Source organism: Thermobia domestica, chromosome 12 (genome assembly GCF_964235325.1).
Source record: "Thermobia domestica chromosome 12, izTheDome1.hap1.1, whole genome shotgun sequence".
NCBI classification, from domain to species: domain Eukaryota; kingdom Metazoa; phylum Arthropoda; class Insecta; order Zygentoma; family Lepismatidae; genus Thermobia; species Thermobia domestica.
The window spans coordinates 26,672,188-26,691,446 of NC_137465.1; the positions used below are offsets into that span (position 1 = coordinate 26,672,188).

The window sequence follows — 19,259 nt, forward strand, 5'->3', positions numbered from 1 at the left end:
CTATTGTATACTTCCCCCGATAAAAATTGCTGAAACACACTGATAAAATGCTTATCACCCTTAAATGAGAAGATTAGGAAAACCAAAAATGGATCAAAAGATTGCGATCTTGGCCAATAATTAGTTTTTGGATCAGGGGTCACAAAACTTTTCAACGGCCCCTAAATCGAGTTTTCGTATTTTCTACGGAATAAGCACATCATACTAAGTTAAGTGATGGTTTGGGTTTGGCTACAATATATGTAGTTCTCCAGATATAAGGCCTACAAGAAAATTTTTTGATTGAAATATATTGGAACTTTTGATAATAAATAAATAAATAAATAAAAAATCACTTCTGAACTTGCATCTTTACGTATTTTTTAAACCAGCTTAATAAGTATAAAACCAAGGACTTGTTTAAAGGTGCTCCTACTGTGTACTAAGGTGATTTCTTGTTTTACAAAAAAAAACTTATTTTCTTAAATTTATCGTCCAAAAGATAGGAAGTATGTAGTCACTATTTCCTCTACAAATACTTCTGTTCTTGCCTGGTTGGAACTTAGCGTCCCTTTCAGCACCGACGCTATGAGACGTGGACCTACAGTTTAAGGTGAAAACTAAACCATCATAATGCGTTCACAAGATATGGTTCTTCCATCGGGATTCGAACTCGAGACTGTGCAAAACATCAGGCACGCTAGCCAGAAAACCTGCACGGAATGTTTCCCCTACAAACGAGTAAATCTCAAAGTTCTCTCTGAAACCACGTATTGTAAAATGAAGTCTGTCTAAGGCAAGCAGTTTGGAAATTAAGTAACAGCATATTGACTATGTCTATATGGCTGTAATAGAGGCTGTAATAGACGAAGCCAAATAACGTAGTTGGTCAGCTTAACAGTTTTCACTTTAGCTTTCCTTTAAGTATCGAAGTCGTATCAGATGTGGACCGACCTCCTATAGAACGTGAGATTCTAACCCATCTTTAACGGAAATTTTTACGAGTTCTGTTCGAATCTGCTAAAGACAGATTTTACTGTATTTTATAATAACCAAAGACTAGGTTTAAATTCTTTTCATTGTTGCGCATGTATTATGGCACGCCCCAATACTGTCTTATTTTCATGGTTTAAAACTTAAAAGTAATTTCTATGGAAATGAACTGCATAATGCTTTGGTTTTGAAATTTGTAATATCAACACTCGACAGGAAGTATTGTTTTATATTATGGAGTGTGTTTTCCGAGAAAGCACATACACCGAAAATGTTCAAAAAATACAATATATTCTTGCAATACCAGTCAGATGAATATACAGATGAATTGATGAAAGTGAACGATTCTGGACGAATTAGGGAATGAGAATATGGGAAAAAAACGGGAGAACCCCAGGAAAACCCACGCATACGAACGATTTTGTTTACTACAAACCCTGTATTTGGAGATCGAACCCAAGTTTTCTAGAGTAACTTTATAAAGTTTTTCAGAGTTCGGAAAAATTTTACAAAAGTAAGTCTTACATTACACTCCAGAGTTTACAAAAGCATATTGCAGGTGCTTAACACGAATTTCATGTAATTGTGTAGGACGTTAAAAAGTTCGTAATCTTGTTAGCTAATGACTATAACAGCAACTTTAACAAGTGCTTTTCACTGGCTAGCCCAATTCGATAATCTAGAGTCTATTTTTAGCTGTACCCTCGGAAAGTATGTGAAACATCTTCGGCCCCATTCCGTCCGCCTTCTCGCGGAGGAAATGTTTCCTTTGCCTTGAACCTCGGTTGAGTTGCAAATTTGTCATTCAGTTGTTTGGTCTTGGCGAGTGAAGATCGTAAGCTACTTAGAATGGCTAACAAGACAGTGCACTGCGAAGCTCGGAAAATAATTCGGAATGGCAACCCTGTCTGCATCCAACTGTTGAAGGATCTCGGCCATAGCAACTTTCAAGGGAAGTACGGGAAAACACGCATCCATAGCAGTGCCAGCAAGGACACACTTGAAATAGCACGGCTCTAGTTACATTTTACATTTATTGTTACAAAGGTCTAGTGCAAAGTGTTACAATAGCAAGAAAGAAAAAAAAAGAAGAAGAAGAAGAAGTTGAAAAGAAGAGTTGTTCGCGTACAAGGAATTTACATTAACAACAGTAAAGTAACCTCTCAATGTTCAGCTGGGCACTCGCAACAGTACCAGATGACAGAAGAGTTACCCTGAGCTACCGATGAAAGCAACAATGTTTACTGAAACAGTACAATATAATGTGGATGCATTTTTTTCTTTTCTTAATATGCGTCAAATTCTATCTTGAAATACATATTTAAGGTATTGTCAACTAATCTATGTTGCGTCCTGTAATTTCGGTATGTTTTTCTTATCTGTCACGTTCATTGAAAGCACTTAGGAAGAACGAATTTTTAGATATTACAGAAAATAAATTTATGTGAAAGATAAAAATGTCCTACTTCGAACAAGATTTTCCTTCTTTCCTTGCAATTTCATGCTGGAAAACATCTATTTCGTAATTTTGTTGACTTGTTATGTTCAATTTTTATCAGTAGGTTCAATATGAATTGTTTGCATTGGGAAACTATGAAACTGTAATTAACCAACTACTGTGATAAACATACACCACTGTTGCTTGCTAATGAAACTGTTTATTATTGTACCTCACCTTTATTTAGTGGATTTTCAAAATGAAATGAAATCTACGTCCCACGAAATGAAGTGAAGTTTTACGCCCCACCATTATGCCAGCTAGGCTAAAGGAGACGGTGATGATGAGAAATGAATGGAATGGTGAAATCAAGAAAGTGGGAGGAAACGTGAGAACTCCGAGAAAACCAGGCACACCGTGTCTGTCCACCACAAAATTCACTTGGCGCAAGCTGGGATCGAACCCAGGACCTCATGCACCAGAGGTGAACGCTCTAAGACTGATAGTGGATTTTCACCATTAATGGAAGCTTAATATTTCGTTTGAAAGCAATCAAAATTCATTTCTGTTCTGCATTTCAACTCATTTTATGTTGTTATAACATTGTATATGTTATAGAGCTAAAGTCCACTGTTTCTTTAATATATTACCTGTCATACCTGTTTTCTATTCTTATTATATATGAAAATGTAATGAAATGAAATCATTTAAGTTTTACGTCCCACGATTACGCCGGCTAGGCGAAAGGAAAACAATGATGATGGAATGAAGTGGGAGGAAACGGGAGAATCCTAAAAAAACACACATAGTGTTTGTCCACCACAAAGCTCACCTAGCGCGAGTTGGAATCGAACCAATTAACCCATACAGCAGAGAAGAACGCTATATCACTGAGTCTACGAACGGCCTCTTATTAAAAATGTAACTAATTCAAATAAGCAGAGTTTCTCATACTATATTTTCTATTTATTTACTTACCGGTATTTGTCAACATAATTCCAGTTACAGCTGAACACCAGTTTACACTAGAATATCAAACAAATATATGGGAAAATAACGTAATGTAATAATAAAACAATAACGTCTACAATAATAAGAAAATAGTTAAAGCAGACTAAAATGCATTTACTAAAATGACATCGTAGTGGAGAGTTACATGCAGGTTCAGAGTTAAAATAAGTCGACAAATTTATGTGATATTTCGATGTATAACTTAGGAAGCTTGAGGAACAGAGAACGCTGAACTATGGAAAATCTACGCCCTACTATATGGAAGAAATATTTGTTACGTGCTTGTCTGAATGGAAATCGGAAGCAATTCTGAGAGCAGGCTTTTGGATCTCAGTTAGCCATGTGAGAGTTTATACAAATATTTGAGATCACTGATATTATGACGGGTATCAGATACTTGAATATTTAGTGTTCACAACAGTTCATGTTCTGTCATTGCACGTGTGCGAGGTACTCTGAAACGTACTATAGGTGCAAATTCAATACAATATGAAAACCGACAATAAACGACTGGACCTCGAATCGGACCTGCTGATAATACGCTAGCCTGTCTACTACATGTTCTGCTACGCATCTTTACTGTTGCGGTCGGTGCTCAGCCATTTGACTACATGCACTATTCCGCAACTGTTGTGCTTGGACTCACAACTCAGAATATATCAATGAACATCTATGACGCTTGAATTAGATATCTGGCAAACGAAGAAAACCGTTTCTCTCTCTCTCTCTCTCTCTCTCTCTCTCTCTCTCTCACACACTCTATATTCTATAGATGCGAATTCAATGAAATAGTGAAAAATGAGAGACTGGATTGGGAATCGAATCGGGTCTCTGGCTACCTCTGAAGGTGTGCGCTTCCGCTTCCTGGAGCCATGTATTTTCACTACAGAAATTATTTCTTCCACCAAATTCAACCACCAAAGAAGTCCATTGCCCATGTATAACAGGAATTGTACAGGGTGATCCGAAGTTGCGTTACCCGTATACATGGGCGGCGATTAGGGGGGGCAAGAGGGGGCAGTTGCCCCCCCCCCACTTTTTTTGAAATGACGCCCTGATTTATATAATTTCATGTAGAAATGTAAACAGGGTGTCCACACAATTTGGAGAAAAGATCTCTGACTTTTCCCTGACTTTCCATGATGAAAGTTCCAGATTTCCCTGACCCCTGATTAACTTAAAAATATAGAAAAAAGGAAGAAACTCCAGCCTCCACACTCCCCATAGTTGGCCTTGTTCTCTTTCGCTTCTGTTTATTTCCTTTTTCAATTTTCTTTCCAAAGGAATGTAAATTTACAAACATGTGCATTAGGCCGATATTGATTAGGCCTACACATTACACAAAATGTAAAGTTAAAAACGAAAGTGTGCAGTACATAGAGTACTTAAGATATGAAAAAATACACATTATATGCTTACACACTATAATACCAATTACACAGTATTATAATATTGCCTATAGTAATAAAGAGTTCATACATGATTTTACTGATTATAAAAAAACCACACACACATTATGTAACACATACTTTTGCTGGTGCAGTTATTAAATGCAACCCATTTTGAAATTTGTTTTCATTCTTTCTCGAATAGTTTTCTTCTCATTGATCTGAATATCTTTCTTGTTGTCCCCGCTGTTTAATTTTCTTTTCTTCTTCCTCCAACTCCTTTGCTTGTTGCTGAATCTTCTGTTTCTCTCTCCTCTTCTCGTCTCCAGCATTTATTTCTCTTTTCTTTTCCAAATACATCTAATATTGTCTCATTGAACTTCTCACTGAATTTATCATACCTGTTGAAATTATTAATCCTGATGATCCACCTATTCTCACCAGACAATCATGTATGATCCGTTGAGCCACCAGAGAGTCTTCTTGAAAGTTGTCAACAATGACAATTTTATTTATTGCGAAACCACTTTCAAAAATGCGTTTCCATGAAAGAAGATAAAACACAATTTTATAACTGACCATAAGTCAACGAATTTCTTCCCATTTCCGAGGACTAAGTAAAAAACTCATTAAGTCCAATACCATCTCTATCATTGGCTATGAATTCATTCGAGTGTTCCATAAATTCTTCAGTCTGAGCTTTCACTGTGAGCTGGAGATACTATTTCTTCGCGTTCTCAGCCACTTGTCTAAATATCCTCTTGGCACCATCCAATTCTTCTAGAACAGCGTCTACCCTTTTGAACAAATATGCCAGGATTTAATTAGATGTGTTTTTCGCAGAAAATTAGTTTCAACGACTATATCAGAGAACACTGACTCCCTCAATATCATAATTGAGAACACCACATTTTGCATCCAGTAACAGTAAAGAAATCAACCCTATTTCATAAATTCAGTAATTGAACAATTGACCTAAATCGATTTTTTCCTGACTTTCCCTGACCAGTCTGCAATTTCCCTGACTTCACCTGATACATTTTTACTTCCCTGACCTTTCCCTGACTTTCACTTATTTACAAGAATGTGGACACCCTGGTAAAGGTTTTGTATGTATTACTGTTTCATAGAAAAAAATGCTGCCATATGATGTTTGCCGTTGCGTGAGTACGTTTTGGATATTTGTCTTCCCGTGGAATTAAGAAAGCTAAAGAATTGCGTTTTAATTGCAATTCAAAGCAATTAATATTGCAATTGCATATTTCTGTAAATGTCAGCATATGCTTGCAGTACTTTCTGTATTTCATTTTCTAAGAGTAAAAACAGTCATTTAATGGCATGTGTGGAATTAAAAGTATAAGTTGTTCATTAATTCCCAATTTCAATATAACTTCTGCAAAACAAGCGTCATTATTCATTACCATGATTAATATTATCCTTTCTATTTATTTGTTTTGCAAATTTATTAAATAATCTGATCACACCATTTTCCAGACAGAATTTTAAGATGTTCATGAACAAGAACTCAAATCTCTTCTTACACTTTCGTTGTTTAAGAGTATAAAGGGCTAGTATCTACCTGTATTGCTCTTATGAATTTACTTAATAAAAAATAGAAATAAGATATACGGCATTTTAAGTGATAAAAGATAGCATCCTATTAGTTATACAACATTTCATCAAACAGTATTAGAAACAACCAGGAAATCTAACATTGATATACAATTGTTAAGATCATGTCTTGCCCCCCCACTTTTAACGTCCAACCGCCGCCACTGCCCGTATATGCTTACGCATATTTAGCGATGAAGTAAAGCTATGGACTAGAAAAACATCCATTGTCGTAAGAGACGAAATAGTAATTTAATCCAGACTATCTTCCATGATTTTCGTAACAAATATTTATGCGTCTCTAGGGACGTTCTGAAATTCTATTCATTGAGCGAGTGATCGTGGAAAATGCATGCCGAACAGCTTTTCTCTAACGTTAGTTGTGTGGTAACGTATAGTGGCAACCTGCTGTTTGATGTAACAATACAATGCATTATTAGACGATGAAAGAACGGACTTTGAGGAGACCAGTTCAGAGGTGCTAGCAATTGTGGAATTTACGTCCTATACATCTGTTAGGAAACACTTCCCTCAGATATTCTCGCACAACAACCGAATAATGGGCTGGTACTCCAAATTGCTAAAACCAAACCCAATCGAGAAGCCCTTCTGTTTCCAGTTGAGGAACAAACCAACCTCATAACATGGAGTGATAGGTTTCACTGATGTAGTAGAGGGCATCTCGTCCTGTACATTGATGCAACGGGACTTTTAAATTATCTAGTACAGTCCAATGTGATTTCAATGGCTAAGCACCAATTTCACGGGTAAAAAAATTGTAGAGTTGGTGTGCATAAGGTAGTGCTTAGCGAACAAACATGGTGAGCCACAAAACAGGTTCGATTCTGGGACCAATCATTTAATTTTAGTCTTTGAATTTTACGAAATTAGTTTCGTTTTCCATTCCTTCTTCTAGCTCTAGTCCATAATGAAGAAACTGATCCGAATATTTGACTTTGTTAAATACCAATCTGAAGATTTTGTATGAACATCAAAACTACTAGATGTTGATTTCCTATAAATCATGGTACATTTCCTGGCGTTTTTTTTTTTTTTTCCCTGGACCCACCTTTTTTAAATTTTTTAGAGAACTGAAACTGTTCATTCGTTTTATGTATCAGGATCACATCGTCCACACACCGATAGTTTCTAACTGCATTGATGAAAGTGACACGTCAGAAAATGTAACCGAATTTATAAGCAACGTCTTGATAGAAAACACATACGTCAGTTAATTGTGGCTTATATATTAGTAGGCTATTTGGCGTCTTCGACAATCAATAAATACAGTAGTGTATTGTTTAATTAATTTTTCAGCATTTCATTTCAGTATAATTAAAACTTCTTTTGGTATCATTTTGACAAAACATGTATACAATAGCAAAATTCTTTGTAGACGTCAAAGGCCTTGAACAAAGAAGTAAACAACTTTAGTAAGAGGGAAAGCGTTATGTCCGTCTAGTATAAAAAGCCACAATTTTCAATAACAAATCATTCAGGATTCAATCTACAATCATTCGTCATTCCAATCGTTCTATTTCATTTTTGCGTGCTGAAACAAAAGGCTTTGAAGATGGTAGGACACTCTCCTGGATACATAAGTTCCCTGTAATTTTCCGTACTTGTTATGACAATTGCTATACTAGATTGTACTCTCTGATAAGTAAACTGATTGAATATTGTTTTTATTGAAAATTGTGGCTTTTTATACTAGACGGACATAACACTTTCCCTTTTACTAAAATTGTTTATTTCATTGTTCAAGGCTGATATAAGCCTTTGATGTCTACAAAGAATTTTGCTATTGTATACATGTTTTGTCAAAATGATACCAAAAAAAAAAAAAAATTAATTATACTCAAATGAAATGTCGAAAAATTAATTAAATAATACAGTAGCAATTCTTCGTGAAAAGAACTTGTCTAAGAGATTTATTACAGAACAGTGGTAAATTGTCAAAAATGGCTGCTGGCAGAGGAAAACTCCTCTATACTTCCTTTCCTATTCAACTTCTCTATACTTGCGCCTGTGCAATAATGCTAGACTGGATAAAAGCACAGACAATGATAAAATTTCCAATCTCACATTCAAGATTATCAAAACTATGAACCCTCTTGCTGTATGTATCATTGTGTTATCATCATGCTGTACGGTACAAGGTATCAATCGTTAAGTATTCGTTACCTTCCCAGTGGTGTAGTCTCCACAACAAAACCACAGAACACGCATGTTGGAAAATGCCATGGTATTTTAAGTCTAAATCATCACAGATTCCTCTCCATTCTTTACCGTGGGCACTTTACAGTATGGTTGAAGTGTTCGCGTACACTACCTTAGAATACATTAACAGCAAAGGTGGAATAATTTATAAAGTAGGCATTTCACAACGTTGCCAACAGTCCACAATTTATATTGCTCGCGCCATCAAAACAAACGTTTCACATTTAACATATGTCACCCATCAAGCGTGGATATTAACCCGTGAAACTTGAGGTTGAGACTTATCATTGAAATAAGTAATTTGAAGTGCGCAATCATTGCTGCAGTGTGCTTTTTGGACGGTGTTAGTAGCAGAACTTTTTTTTTTTTTTTTTTAACTATTTCTCCTATTGGATACTGCGCCTCGATACATCACACATACTGGTGGTGTTGTTATAACGCGCACCAACGGTTAAGTCCTCTTTTGAACTCTTGATAAACTTACCCTTTATTATATTTGCTATTCTATGTACGGCTATTACTGTGACCTTGTAACTTTACACTCTCATCTCGGTAATACTGAGCAAAATGTAAAAGTTGAGCACCAAACAAAACTTTTCTTGAAAGTGAAGTGCTCTATTCACTGATGTTTTGTTTTGGTGTTCAACTTTGCACAGAGTGCATTAAAAAATGTAAAGTTATATTAAATTACGTATGAACGTAATTATTTTCTTAACCTGTTCATATTTTATTTTTCTTTTCGCGACTTCCCTCGCTCCGATTTTCGAAATTTCTAGGTCTATGGAAAACCTGGAAACAGATGAGAAATACTCACCATTTCTGAAAAAATAGTTCTTCCAAATCAGACCCTTCATGATAATGTGAGCGGGGTTTTTTCTTCTTTTTATTTGGTGACTGTTTTACCTTTTGTTGGCTCGAAGCTGGTTTAGCTGTTTTGGTCGGAGTTTGTTCTAAGTCTCGTTTCAGTTCATCTCCCATAGAAATAGTTTCATCAGTCTTCTCGGTTGGGCACTGTACTCTATTTTGTTGTACCTTAGTTAACACTGGATTATTTTTCTTCTTTTTAACTACAGTTTTCTTTTTAACTTGTTTAAGCTTTGAGCAGGGTACACTGTATTTCTTGGTGAGAGTTTTAATTTTGGATGATTTATTGCGCACAGGTACTGCGTTCTGATTAGAACCACCGTCCGTTTCGCGTATGTCAATAATCAGTTTGTGAGGTGAATCTGGATCACTGTCAAAATCTTCCATAGAGTTCCGTCTTGAATTCTGTCCATCTAAATTAACATCATCATTACGCGCACACAAATCACCAACAGAATCCACAGATTCAACTTCGGCTGCTTCAAACCACGACAGCAAAGGTTCATCCCCTGCAGTTGATTCAGGAGAACTGAAACCTGAAGAGTCCATTTTAAACTCAAGCTCTGTCTTTCCCGCCATTTTCATAGGATGTTTGAATGATCATAAGTAAGTACAAGAAGCATACCCATCAAAATTGTATCTCGTGTGCAGGACACGAAGCAATTTCTCTTAGTAAGAGTATGCCACGTCCAAAGTGATGAGAATCTGAAAAAAACAAAACAATGTTATATAGCATAGATTAATTTTAAAAAAGAAAATGCGAATAAAAACATTTACATCGAAGAAATGCTATTATCGTTTTATGTATTGTATTCGCGGCAAATTAAAAGAGTTATCCAGCAGTAACACCTTATACAGGGTGTTAACGAACTATATCTTGAAGAGATTATTTCTCACATAAAAAAAGTTCATATGGGCAAAAGTGCATAGTTTCGGAGCTAGAGCCGTCAAAAGCGTGAAAAAATACATCGGAGTACGTGTTATTAGAATACGAGGAACCATGTAGTTGGCAGTTCCTAACACTTCCAACTTCTTGGTGACGAATTGAAAATGAAATCTTTCAGTTTAACGTTTCACGATTATGCTCTTTAGGTTAAGGGAGATGATGATTAAAGCAAATGAATGATGATGCAAGAACTGGCGGAATGTAAAAGTGGGAGGAAACGGGAGTACCCTGAGAAAATCCACGAACACGGTGTTGTCCCCCACAAACTTACTTGGTTAGGGATCGAACCAAGGACCCCACGCACCAGAGGTACGCGCTCTACCACTAGGTGACGAACTGAATGTTCACTGTTGTCAAGGTTTACACTTACCTATTTTGGACCAACCTTTAAGTCTGTGCATATCTAAAAATTATGATAGAAGCATGTCTGGGAATTATGACCTGTCGGAACCACTGGACACTGTCAAATACGCATTTTTGGATGGTGTGTATGTGAGACTTCCCTTGCACTGACATGGACTGCCACTCCATGGTTCCTAGTTTTCGAAATAACGCATGTTGCTTTTTTTCTTTTGGACGGCTCTACCTCTCCTCACAGTTTAACAAACTTTTTTTCTTAGTTTGATGTGAAAAATCACCTCTTAAATGTTGTCAGCATAGTTCATTAACACCGTGTATATCTATTTCGTTGGTTATATATATATATATATATATATATATATATATATATATATATATATATATATATATATATATATACATGTGGGCGGCGATTAGGGGGGCATTTGCCCCCGCACTTTTTGAAGTAACCCATTAATGTGCATAGTTTCATTTAGAAATCTAAAGTTTTTGTATGTATTACTGGTTCATAAAAAAAAAATGGTGCCATATATTTGTCGTTCCGTGGGTACGTATTGATTGTCTTCCCGTGGAGTAAAGAAAACTACAGGAATTGCGTTTTAATTGCCACAGAAAATAACCCAAAATGAACCTATTGGGGCAATTTCAGCATACTTTCACTTCTTACAAGGGCTCGATATGTTAATCAGCCGCTTTGAAACTAATTCAGAGAACATTTCGAAAAAGAAAAAAAAAAAAAAAAAGACTCTCAAGTTATTCTTTAATTGCACAAAATTGACAGTTCCTAAAATGTATCATCATCTTTCTAAAATAAGAAAACTAAAGCGTAATAAGAAACAACTTCTATGTTTTGTAGTGTAATATAATAGTAAAGTGGTGTGTTAGAGGTGTACGAGTGTATAAACAATTAAATTTAGTGAATTCAACATAATTCTAGGTTTTAGTGTTATTTTGTATAACTGAAGTATGGGGTGATTGTAAGTATTGTTGTGTTTTGATGTGCTCGAAGAAAGTGAAAACTGTAACTAATGGCAACGAACATGTTTCGGGAAGTTGCAAAAGTAAAATTTTTCTAAACGTTGTAGCATATGTTTGTAGTATTTACTGTCTTCCATTTTCTAAGAGTAATAACATATATTTAATAGCATGTGTGGAATTAAAAATTAAGTTGTCCATTAATCCCCGTTTCAATATAACTTTTGCAAAACAAGCATCATTATTCATTACTATGATTAATAATATCCTTTTCTATTTATTTGTTTTGCAAATTTGTTATTCGATAATCTCATCACACAGTTTTCCAGACAGAATTTTAAGATATTCATGAGCAAGGAATCAAATCTCTTACATTTTCGTTGTTTAAGAGTACAAAGAGCTAATACCTACTTGCGTTGCTCTTGTCAATTTACTTAATGAAATGTGAATACGATATACTAGATTATTTTAACTGAAAAAGGTAATATCCTATTAGTTATAAAACCTTTCGTCATACAAAAGTTAGAATCAACCAGGAAAACTACCATTTATATGCAAATACTCAGATCATGTCTTGCCCCCCCCCCCCCCACTTTTAACGTCCAACCGCCGCCACTATATAAAACGCAGTCACAGTTACAAGTTTTACTTCTTATGTATACTACATAATACTCTTATTAATTACTAACGTTGATTATCCACTTCGCTGGGTTGAAATAAAAAACTTGAAATTCACAACTCCTTTATATATATATATATCCCCTTCTCCAGTTGCTGAGATGAATTTGGATTTAAACGGCATCGGAAGTGTCACCGTTCATCTCAGCAATCCCGATAACTATGGATTCGGCACTAATAGGATTTTCAATGATTTTAAAGTATTTTCCCCTCCTCTAAGTTACATGATAAAAAAACGTCGTAGGCTCGAAACTCATCTATGTGGCAAACTTGATCGAGGTCGATCGTGTGGTTCAAGAGTTATCACGTTTTATTAATTTATATATATATATATATATATATATATATATATATATATATATATCCCTCTCCTACGTTGCATCGTCAAAGTGAATTCATAAAAAAACATGCTAGGCCCAAACCTCATCTATGTTGAAAATTTGATCGAGATCGGTCGTGTGGTTATGTTGGTGACGAAATCACAAACATAATCACTTTCATTTTTATACATATAGATTAAACGGAATCATCTAAAGTTGATTTCAGATAATTTTCGCAAAATTACATTTCCTCTGAAGAAAATATGCAAATACTGTAGTTCGAATAGCTGAATGAACCCGTAGTGAGTAGAAATTATGCAATTTTCTGGTCACTTTAGAAGTTTCGCTGCAAATGCACACTATTCGAGATAAAATGCAAAATAAGACTGCACTAATCAACTTTCCAATTATTAAAAAAAAAAAAAAAAAAAAAAAAAAAACGCAGAATATGAATAGAAAAACGCCTCTTTTCGGAGTTTTCGTAAGTTACTGAAAGCAAACTACGGAACTTAACTCATGCAGTTTGAGAAATTATAAGGGAGCTTATATAAAACTTAAATTTAAATATCTATGCTTGCAAACTGTACCATGCTTATAGAATGGATTATACACGTGGAGCAAAATCAGGAACATACTGACGGTCCAAAACCACGTGGAATGGAGGGCACGGTAAAGATCCGTCTTTCACCGCCTATGGTAGTCACAAAATGTAGAAGTCTTCATAAAAGCAAGTATATTGTACGCACATAATTCCCAGGTAATTCGACTCAGGTAATTTCCTGCATTCTTCTCCATATCCACATTTCAAAAGCTTTCAATCCCCTTTCATTTTTGCGTAAGTCTATGTTTCTGACCCATACAGTACAATACTCCATATGAAGCATTTTATGAGTCTCTTTCTCAACTCTTTATTCACAGTCCAATAAATATATATGGATTATAAAATTCCCAATGATCAGTACTCCTTCAAGGTTCATGAAATCACGACAATGTAGAATGAAACGTGCACAAAAGTTCATAGTAACGATCCATAAATATCGTATCTATGGCCTTCAAAAACCGATTGACACATCATTTCTCTTGCCAAAACCTTAAAACATTGTTAAATTATATGAATGTGTAAATAAATCAATCCTCAATCCACAAGTTACTGAAACAGATAGTATCATTACTCAGTAAATAATTAGCTAGGAAAAAAATCTTGCAAAAACATTGTTAAATTATATGAATGTGTAAATAAATCAATCCTCAATCCACAAGTTACTGAAACAGATAGTATCATTACTCAGTAAATAATTAGCTAGGAAAAAAATCTAGAGTAAAATTTTACACGGTGAAAATGTAATGGGCCAATTTTGGTCTTGTTCCGTAGCAGATAAACAATTAAATTCTGACATCTTTCTAAGTAGCTCTGTCCCGGAAAATGACAGAAAAATAAAAGTTAAAATCGGTTACCAGGAATTGTTAGAAGGTACAGTATTTATGCTAAAAAAAGATCATAATACGGTATTGTGTTTAATTAGATTTTGTTAAATTGAAATATTTAATTTAATCTTAAACAAATCTTTCTTCCATTAAATATTTTGAACATAAAATCATTACATTTTGTCCTTTAATTTGTGTAATGCACTGAATGTCTCAGTATTCCCAAAATATACTTTATAAATTTTATATAATTTCGTAAGTATAGGAGGAGAAGAAAAGAGTTTATCATTAGAAATATATTGAAAGCGTCTACTCTACCTGTGATTTTGTACTGAGTATGAAATATAGATACTTTACTGCAAAAGGAATTAAATCGTCTTTTATCTGCAATAATAATATAAGTTTGGAATGTGTTATATAATAATTATAATGTCCGACTAACTCATGAAGGGTCCCTAGATGTTAAAACTCGCCCTACTTAGTCCTTTACACCACCATACTTTGGATAGGAAAGATGCTGGATCCATTAGATTAACTACAGTCAATGAGAACACCCATGATATTTAAAGTAAGGACGTAATGGTATTTGAATATGCCATAGCGACTTTCAGGAGTATGTTGTATGAGGCCCCTGTAAAGTATTGCTGTTCAGAGTGAAGTTAGCGTTAGATTGTCACGGTGATTCTCTGAGCTGGAGGGACGTACCTGAGATGTTACGAGTTCGAGCATGCAGCCGATACTCTTTACGATGAATACGGTATCCGTGCCCTATCTATTGAATCACGTCTGTAACCTATGGTTGGATTACTCAGCAGTAATGACATTTATCAGAGCGATGGTCTACTATTAAATCTAAGATGAAGACGGCTGTAGCAAAAATTACAAAATTCTGTATTTTATACCAGACATTACGGTATCCCATACTCTCAACACCACCACGTAATTTTACAAACTCAGGAATATTAGAGGAATAAGTTTAATTCAACCAGAAAAGAAATGGAAGAAACAAAAGTTACAAGAATTATTGAAGCAACTTCAAATGGATTACATGGTTAATTAATGAAACCTTACAATATTTGTTCATCTCTTTCCTTTTCAAATTCAACTTCATTTCTGTAACATTATGTTCATAAGTAGATTTGTGTAGTATTACATTTACCGAAACAGTAGATTCAACCTAAAACATATAAATGATTCTGCGTTTTTAACGAAAAGTCCAAGATCTTTCTTGAAAAAACATTTCTTTAAATCGAGTTAGCAAGCCTATTTAAACAACACTAAAAAGTAGAAACTATACTTTTGCACGACCTTTGTAAGAACTGATATTTTAAGAACATAATACAAATAACGTACTAAGGCATGATGATACCAGAGATAACTCTAACGTGCTGATTTCCGGATTAAATCTGTCTTTCTTGGCTGCAAAATGACAAAGTTATTATTATTAGAAGTATAACATACCTGGCTTCAGAAGCAAATTTTTGTTAAGGTATTTACACTTTCTTATTATGACAAGGAACGCCACGCACCACTACCGTTTACATGACGTGAAAAGATGCCTGCGCATATTGAATGCGTGCGACATTGTCAATGACGAAACTAGTGCCCATTAAGCACGTACTCAGCTAAGAATGTATACTTTATTTCTTTTTTTTCGATGGCGATGCTTTAAGGCTAAAAGAGAAACCCATTGATTTCCGGTGAGAATTCATGGGATTTAGATCCATATTAATCTATAGATACGTGTGTTATAACCGCAGTGTTATTAAGAGGGATACCTTTTATTAATTTGGTTTTCTTAAATCAATTTTACTTCACAATTGAAATTTAACGTGATTTATAGGATGTTTAAAACTTTATTCGCAATCATGAAATTACAGCACGTAGTAACGTAAGCAGTAACAGTACTCCGTAAAATTCGTTTCAGCAGTACTTTATACCAGGGTTTGAAAAAACCCGTTTTTTTTTAAAAAAAAAAAAAGCCCAACCCACCTGAGCCCATGTGGGTTTTTTCGGGTTTAATTGTTTTTTTTTTTCGAAATATTTCAATGTTTTGGGGGTAAAAATGTTAAAATGTGATTTATATTTCAAGATTATCATTGTCACAACTTGTCACAATTGTCACAACAATTTTCTATTCACTGCAGTTTTGAAAAAACGGCCGCCATTCTCAAATTTGTTGGATCGCTGCCAAAGTATATAAAGCTAATTTAGAGTGTCTCGTGCTTCTACTCTGAACATGTCAACTTAAAAGACCAAAAATTGCACTTTGTAGTGTGGATATCCGCTATTTTGAAATTTTACGTTAGTATGCCGTAAAATCTATACAGGAAATTTAGTGTGTCTCGTGCTTGTACCCTGAAATTTTAAACTTAAAAGTGGTACCCTGTAGTATATGTGGTACAGGCAGACGAACGAACAAATGTAGATCGAATTATCCCAGGAGCCTCAGTGACGTTCGCCAAATATGAACACCAATATATTAATTTAAAACAAAGATATATAATTCGTGTTTTATAAAATAAATGTTTCAAAATGTCTTATACGACATAAATATTTTTCAGTGTGAAATAAATAAATAAATGTATTATTGGTTCATAGAATAAAAATGGTGCCATAAAATATTTGTCGTTCCATGAGTAAGTATTGGTTGTCTTCCCGTGGAATTAAGAAAGCTACAGGAATTGTGTTTGAACTGTCACTAAAAATGGCCCAAAAATTAACCTATTGGAGCGCCACAATTCAAGCGTACTTTAATTTCTTCTTGCAAGGGCTCTATATGTTAGCCGCTCTGGAACTAATTGAGATAACATTTCGCAAGAAAAGAAGTCCTTCACAAGTTATTCTTTAACTGCACAAAAATCAACAGTTCCTAAAATGTATTTTCTTCTTTCTAATAATAAGGAATATTTTGATTTGATTTATTTCAGTTTAACATCCTCTTCAGCAGCGAAGTTATATGAGACGTGGACTTAATAATCAACGTGGAGTCCGAACCAAGTGAGCTTCCCCCGGGGATCGAGCCCGGGTCTTCCACGTCAAAGGCGTGTACGCTAACCGCTTAGCCACGAAGGAGCTCAGTAATTAATATTAATTTTGCAGTGTAATATAGGAGTTTCGGGGTGTACATATACAGTTTTGTATATACAATTAAATTTAGTAAATTTAGCATAATTTTAAGTTTTAGGATTATTTTGTATAACTGAAATGTGGAGAGACTAAGTATTGCTGAGTTTTGATATATTCCAAGAAAGTGAAAACTGTACTTAATGGCAGCGAACATGTTTCGGGAAGCTGTAAAAGTATTTCTTTAAATGTCGTAGCATATGCTTGTAGTATTCAGTGTCATTCTAAGAGTAATAACACATATAATAACATGCGTGGAATTTAAAATATAAGTTGCTCATTAATTCCCAGTTTCAATATAACTTTTGCAAAACAAGCCTCATTATTCATTACTATGATTATTTGATTAATATTATCCTTTCTGTTTATTTGTTTTGCAAATTTGTTATTAAATAGGCCCCTAATCTGATCACACAATTTTCCAGACAGACATTCATGAGCAAGGATTCAAATCTCTTCTTACACCTTCGTTGTTTAAGAGTACAAAAGGCTAGTATCTACTTGAGTTGTTCTTGTCAATTTACTTAATAAAATATGAAACAAGATATACGTATTTTAACTGAAAAAGACAATATTCTAATAGTTATACAACCTTTTGTCAAAGAAAGTGTTACAAGCAATCAGGAAAACTACCACTGATATCAAATATTCAGATAATGTCTTTTCCCCTCCATTTTTAACGTCCAACCGCCGCCACTGGTTGGAGTTCACTTCCGATACTTTGTGCGTTCAATTAGAGGGAATTTCCCGAGCCCTTGTTGCAAGACGACTCTTTCCAGAAAATTAATTTTGGAAAAATTAACACAGACATAATTCATATTTTATAAAGTAAATGTTTCAAAATGTCTTAAATGAAATTCAATATTTTCCAGCGTAAAATAAATAGTGTTATTGTTGAATTATTCAGTTGCGATGCTATGTGCGTTGAATTGCGGGAATTTCCCGAGCACTTCTTTCGCGACTTTTTTTTTTCTTTCGAAAATGCAAGTTTCTCTCGGTGCACATCGAAACTTCCACTAGTAAGGAAGTTTGAATTTAAAATAGTAAGAGTTACGTAATCTTCGGAACTCCGAGCATTAAGCTTCTTAAATTTGACAAGAATTTTTACGCTATTGCTGGTGTTGATTCTGCAGAATGCTTATTTAAAGAGTAGCGACAAATAACTTAACTAAACTGTTGTTGTTGGAAAACCAAATTTTACTGAAGAATACTTGTGTTACCATCAAAGGTAATAAAAACAATAATACTAATAGTTTTACTAATGCACTACATATTTACTGGTAGTACCGGCACCTATGGCCTCAAGCCCGATGAGGGATAACGTCCTTCGGCGTCGCCGAGTCAGCGAGCACAGTTTTCACGGAAAGTATTTTCTAAAATATAAAATTGCATATCTTACTTCAAACAGGCTACAAGCATAATCTATACATGAATTTGTTCTATAATTACCTCAAGCTAAGTTTTTTTAAAATTATTTTTTAATTCATTCGGTGCATTCAGAAGTTTATAAAAGTCTTATGTTATTGTATACCTTAATGTGAAAGCATCTGATTTGCCCAGGAAAGGCCAAAATCTGATAAAAATCACTTTCAATGTAATTACCTTAGTTGTACCAACAATATATTAACAAAAAGCTCAAAAACCCATGTGGTTTTTTTCAGGTGGGTCCAACCCGGTTTTATACTCAAGACTAAGTAATCTGACGTTGACAAAGGTGACATGAAAACATGAACATTGATGGCGGAATCAATGTTTTCTCAGGCATACTACTCTAAGATACACCATCACTACTTGTACACTGCCCACACTTCTCTGCAGGCACTCTTGTCCCACCCCTCCCCTTCCCTACTTGGCTGTTTCTCTATATGGGTGCTCCGAGCGTGAAGGTGTACTCCGGTGTCATATATCAATGTTGAAAAAAAAAA

The 19,259-nt window shown here is 34.8% G+C and overlaps 1 protein-coding gene across 10 annotated transcripts in view; it reads right to left on the bottom strand.

Moving 5' to 3' along the window:
- Positions 1-19,259, bottom strand: part of LOC145666375 (uncharacterized) — a 69,746-nt gene that overhangs the window by 22,181 nt on the left and 28,306 nt on the right. For 5 of the 10 annotated variants that reach the window (XM_081733551.1, XM_081733549.1, XM_081733546.1 and 2 more), the window contains exon 3: positions 9,455-10,209. The exons of 4 other annotated variants lie outside the window; for them this stretch is intronic. In XM_081733551.1, coding sequence (XP_081589677.1) covers positions 9,455-10,089 — 635 coding nt within the window. In that variant the 5' untranslated portion in view covers positions 10,090-10,209. Of the gene's footprint in view, positions 1-3,388; positions 3,436-9,454; positions 10,210-19,259 lie in introns of those variants that run through there. One more of the 10 variants, XM_081733556.1, reaches the window with a different exon arrangement.